We start from the raw sequence: 6,000 nt of genomic DNA on the forward strand, positions 1-6,000 counted from the left end.
TTTCTAGCCAGCTACAAAGGATGGATTAGGATTAAAGTTCATTCAAATTTATTTGCATTGCTCTAACCATTACAATCCCGCTTACTTTAGTAAGTACTCCTCATTAGTGTCTTACGGGAGATTTAAAAAAGCAAAACTTATGTAAAATTTTACCAGACAGCTTTAAAAGATGACTTCTTATCAAGGATTATGATTATGGTGGTCAACTTTCTTTCAAATTTCGTTTTGCACTGCCCTAAATATTACAATCTCGCTGAGTTTAGTAAGTATGGCCGGTTGATTTCTAACAGGTGAAAATATCAAAATGTAAGTAAAATTTTAGTAGGCAGCTATAAATAATAAGAATTAGAGTTCTTGCACATTTTTATTTGCACTGCCCAAACATTACAATCCTGCGGATTTTAGTAAGGAGGGCTTGTTCATTTCTTACGGGTGATTTAAAATATCAAAATGTAAGTAAAATTGTACTAGACAGCTATAAAGAACGACATTTTATCAAGAATTAGGATTTGAGTTCTTTCACATTTTTATTTGCACTACCCTAAACATCAAAAACAGTCCCGCTGACTTTAGTATGAACGGCTAATTCATTTTTTCACGGGCTTGCGGAGTGACTTGATATCAAGGATTAGGATTGGATGTGGTCATCTTTCTTTCAAAGTTAGATTTTCACTGCCCTAAACATTACAATCTCGCTGATTTTATTAAGTACAGCTTGTTAATTTCTTACAGGTGATTTCAAGTATATATATGTAAGTAAAATTTTACTAGACAGCTATAACATTTTCACATTTATATTTGCACTGACCTAAACATTGCAGTCCCGCTGACTTTAGTAAGAACGGCTAATTCATTTTTTTACGGGCTTGCGGAGTGACTTGTTATCAAGGATTAGGATTGGACTTTCTTTCAAATTTAGATTTGCACTGCCCTAAACATTACAATCTCGCTGATTTTAGTAAAAACAGCTTGTTCATTTCTTACAGTAAATAAAATGTTAATAAAATTTTACTAGACAGCTGATATTTTCTTGAGGATTAGGATTAGAGTTCCTTCATATTTTTATTTGCACTGCCCTAAACATTACAATCCCGCTGACTTTAGTAAGTACTGCTTGTTAATTTTTTACGGGTGATTTAAAATAGGAAACCGAAAGTAAAATTTTACTAGACAGCTTTAAAGGACGACATTTTATCCAGCATTAAGATTAGAGTTCTTACACATTTATATTTGCACTGACCTAAACATTGCAGTCCCGCTGCCTATAATACGTAGGGCTTGTTCATTTCTGGAGTGACGTTTTATCACGGTTAGGATTGGATGTGGTCATCTGTCTTTCAAAATTAGATTTGCACTGCCCTAAACTTTACAATTTCGGTGATTTTAGTAACTACTGCTTGTTTACTTGTTACAGGTGATTTCAATTATTAAAATGTAAGTTAAAATTTAATAGACAGCTATAAAGGATGACTTTTTATCAATAATTTGTATTGAAGTTCTTTTAAATTTAGATTTGCACTGCTATAAACATTACAATGCGGCTGAGTTTAGTAAGTACTGCTTGTTAATTTCTTACGGGTGATTTAAAATTGAGAGCAAAAAGTCTTCGGTCTATGATAGGCCAGGCAAGTCACGGTTAGACCGCTAAAATAATCATTGAAATTATTTCTAGTTATCGAAGTGGCCAGCGGAGAATACGGAAATTACCAAGAAAAACTTGTTTCCACCATCGACAACGGAAGGATTAAGTACTGCGAGAAGAATGATACAAGACTGACGGAGAGTGAAAGAAAATTTTCCGTAAATGGTATTTATGCGGAGGACGATACCCCGGAAATCCACAGTAATTACCCAAAAGAAAAGTTGGGATGGATGCAACAGTACAAAATATTACTGATGAGGATGTGGGTGCAAATGTGGAGGGACAAGGTGAGAATTAAATAATGCTTAGTCGTAGTTTAAAGGCTTCAAATTTTATTTTCAGTGTTACATGTTGCTGAGGGTAATTTTGCACATAATAACTGGCGTCTTGATCGGTAACGTTTACCTCGGTATGGGGGTGGACGGCTCGAAAACACTGTTCGTGTTTGGATTTTATTTTATTTGTCTCATATTTTTCATGTACATCCCCATGATGCCGTGTTTATTGCAATGTAAGTAGGAAATCATAGAAAATTACAGGTTATAGACTATTTACAAATCTTCTGAATTGAAACTGAAGTTGCTAATCATTATTGGCTTCTTCAGAGAGTAACATATTATATACAGATTATTACATTGATTTTTTTATTACAGAAAATAAAAAAATATATTCTTGAAAACTTTAGCACTCTGATCTCAAAAGTTAAGACGTTTAGGATATTCATTGAAGTTTCCTTTTTAAAATGCACCCAAAGTTAAGTTAAACCCTGAAGAAGCCAATAGTCAACGTCAGCAACCCACGAATGCAGAAGATTTGGAAATAGTATTACAGTAGCCTGTGGAAGTTTGAAAAATTAAATTATAGGCCATATTATAGCGATGCTAGCTATGAAATAACAATAAACACCTTTCATTTCGATTGTTTTTACTTAAAAAAAAAAACACTAAATGATCTACATAAAGATTGTAAAACCGTTTTGCAGTTCCCAGAGAGTTTCAACTCATAAAACGGGAGCATTTCAACAAATGGTACCGGCTGAGTGCTTACTTTGCGGCACTTACCACTTCCACGCTGCCCGTCCATCTGGTATTGGGTTGTATTTACGTAATGCTTGTGTACTTCCTTACAAATCAACCCATGGAACTGAACAGGCTGAGCATGTTCTATTTCATTTGTATGATGACCGCCGTTATCTCCGAAAGCTTGGGGCTTCTAATCGCGTCGCAATTTTCCATTGTCGTAAGTACTATTTAATAGGCGCTGGGTTTAAGGGTAAATTAGATACGACACAATCTTCGAGGCGTAAATATAAGAAACGAAATGTCAAACTAGGGTAAAATTGCATGTTACATGTGCCACCTACCGGACGCTTGAGGAAATGTCTTACTTATTTATTCAGAATACTTTATTATTTCCCGATATCTTCTCCCTGCAAATTAGGAGAAATATTTAAAGTAAACAAATATTCTGTTTTATGTTTAAATTATTTAAACGTTAAATGTTTAAATGTTATAATATTTAAAAAAATGTTTTTTAATAAACATGTGTCAATAACATACATAGAGAAGACTGCTCTCTTGTCCTAAAGAAAAGCATTGTTTTTCTATCTTGCTCCTGGGAACAACTATGGAACTTCACAAAATACATGCAATTAGCGAAAGCTTGGGGCTTCTAATCGCGTCGCAATTTTCCATTGTCGTAAGTACTATTTAATAGGCGCTGGGTTTAAGGGTAAATTAGATACGACACAATCTTGGAGGCGTAAATATAAGAAACGAAATGTCACATGTCAAACTAGGGTAAAATTGCATGTTACATGTGCCACCTACCGGACGCTTGAGGAAATGTCTTACTTATTTATTCAGAATACTTTATTATTTCCCGATATCTTCTCCGTGCAAATTAGGAGAAATATTTAAAGTAAACAAATATTCTGTTTTATGTTTAAAATATTTAAACGTTAAATGTTTAAATGTTATAATATTTAAAAAAATGTTTTTTAATAAACATGTGTCAATAACATACATAGAGAAGACTGCTCTCTTGTCCTAAAGAAAAGCATTGTTTTTCTATCTTGCTCCTGGGAACAACTATGGAACTTCACAAAATACATGCAATTAGCGCACCCTGTGTAGAGTGACTTTCATGTTTTGCCGAGGTTCAAAGTAATGGCAAACTTTGATAAATATAAAAATGTGTACTAGCTCTAGACATTCCCAATAATATGTTTCCAAATATCTCGCACGCCCTGTGTGATGAACGAAAACTGTAAATAGAAAATTGTAGCTCTCGGCATAGTTTACAATACAGTTTAAACCAAATTATCCCATCTTTTGCCGTCTTTCAAACAAAAACAGAAGACTTCACGATATTTTTGAATTTTTGCCCATCAACAACACACCCTGTATATAATTCAAAAAATGCCCGAAGTAGGGGTCAAAGCATTGAACCTCCCACATTTTCTGGTTCATGAAATTTTCCCATGGTTTTCGCGAAAATTATTTTTTCCTGAAGCTATCTATGCAGTAGCCCGTAATTGTTATCAACGACATCGATTTTCATATGGATTTTTTTCAAATATCTCGAGCAGCGTATGATAGGCGAAAACAGTAAACACAAAAATTGTAGTTCAAATCAATTAGGAATGTTCTTCATGAATTTTAATTTACGGCTAATAATTTACTTTGGAAAAAAAGGATTTTCAAGATCTTTTTGATTTTTGTTCATAATTAAAAAACCCTGGATATAATCGAAAAAATCGTTGAAATAAAAGTTATCGTACCGAATCTCTTGGTTAAAGAATTTTGCCGATTGAGTTAATAGTTCTCAAGAAACTAATTTTTATCCTCAAGCCAAAATAATCCAAAAAAAAAATTGAAAAATGGTTCAATAATATTTGGTCAGAGTTCTCAGAGCTTTGATGTGGGTGTGGTCTTTACTTCTCTGCTAAATTTGAAGTCGATAGCTCCTAATTTGAGACAATATTTTTGAATATCGCTCGGAATATCCCGAACACACTATACATTTTTAAAAAAATCATCAAGAATAAAGGTTCTTGGCACGGATCTCGAACCTTTTCTAGATCAAGAATTTTTTCGATCATACATACCGTTTTTGAGAAATGATTTTTCTTTCTCCAACCCCTATGCGATTTTTAAAATTTTAAAAATACTTCTCGACCCCCAGTTTCAATAAATTAATTTCAAGGCGATAGCTTCAATTTTCGGACATTTATCGTGTTTCATACCGATTTACGAAAAACAGACTAAAATCATTTAAGAAAAAGGTAACTCTTTATGACTATAGAATTATGATAGGAATTTTCTTCCTTTTTACGTTTAAACTTTGGCCAGTCTCCTTGGATCATTCGCCCATTACGTTAGAAAATAATTTGCTTGCATTTGTTTGTTTTTTCTTTTCAGAATTCTGTATTCGTTGGACCTGTCATAGCGGTACCTTTCATGCTTCTCGCTGTGTACGGATTCGGCGGTGGATATTATTCGATTCCCAAGTGGATACGGATCGCGATGTACTGTAGTTACCTACGTTACTCGCTAGAGGGCCTCATCCAGACGATGCTCACCGGGAGAGAAAAACTCGCGTGTCCGGAGCATGAAGAGTTTTGCATCTACACCGACCTGGAATATTTCGTGAAGGAAATCGGAATGCAAGACAATATTATCTGGATCGATATCGCCGCCCTTGTTGTTATTTATTTGATATTTAGGGGAGGGTTCTATTACTTGTTGAGGCAGAGGCTATCGCCCAACAAAACTTTTATCGCTTTAGCCTACGTCGGCCGATTAGTTAAGGCCCAATTTGCCAGGTGATTAACGGTAATTTGTTCTTGAAACTTAACAATAAAGAATGTGATGGTATTTACTTTAGTTTTCTTTTTTAAATTATTCAGAATGAGTGTCCATCATACTTGCATCACCCACTAATCTGTACTTTGCGCCATTTTCTTCCTAAACATCGATCTCCACCCTTTTCATTCGTTTTCCCGAGACATTTAACATTTAGCGCTACATCTAAACTGACATCTGTCAAATTGACGACCTGTCAACGGCCATGTCGGTTTAAAGAACAGGTTCATCTGGCTGTATGGAGTTCATAATATCAAAAATATAGGCGGATAAAAAAAGGTTTAATTGCTTCTCATATTAGTGTTTGAAATATAATATATATATTATAATTGTAATATTATTTTTAAATGAATCATGTGAAAAACCTATTTTTGATATTGCTATTACAAGGATTAAATAAGTAATAAAAGTAAATTTAAAATGTAAAAAAAATAAGTTTGAACAAATATTTGTAAAAATTTTTTGAACAAACGTTGGGAACAGCTATGGGTT

At 33.9% G+C, this 6,000-nt stretch overlaps 1 protein-coding gene across 1 annotated transcript in view; it reads left to right on the forward strand.

The window, feature by feature from the left end:
• Positions 1-5,762, forward strand: part of LOC132704647 (ATP-binding cassette subfamily G member 4-like) — a 41,366-nt gene extending 35,604 nt beyond the window's left edge. Inside the window, exons 6-9 of the mRNA XM_060674782.1 lie at positions 1,673-1,929; positions 1,985-2,153; positions 2,625-2,881; positions 5,065-5,762. Of these exons, the coding sequence (XP_060530765.1) occupies positions 1,673-1,929; positions 1,985-2,153; positions 2,625-2,881; positions 5,065-5,472 (1,091 nt within the window). The 3' untranslated portion in view covers positions 5,473-5,762. The remainder of the gene's footprint in view (positions 1-1,672; positions 1,930-1,984; positions 2,154-2,624; positions 2,882-5,064) is intronic.
• Positions 5,763-6,000: the final 238 nt, after the last annotated feature.

Source organism: Cylas formicarius, unplaced genomic scaffold (assembly GCF_029955315.1).
Source record: "Cylas formicarius isolate icCylForm1 unplaced genomic scaffold, icCylForm1.1 PGA_scaffold_7__23_contigs__length_41026272, whole genome shotgun sequence".
In the NCBI taxonomy this organism is placed as follows: Eukaryota; Metazoa; Arthropoda; class Insecta; order Coleoptera; family Brentidae; genus Cylas; species Cylas formicarius.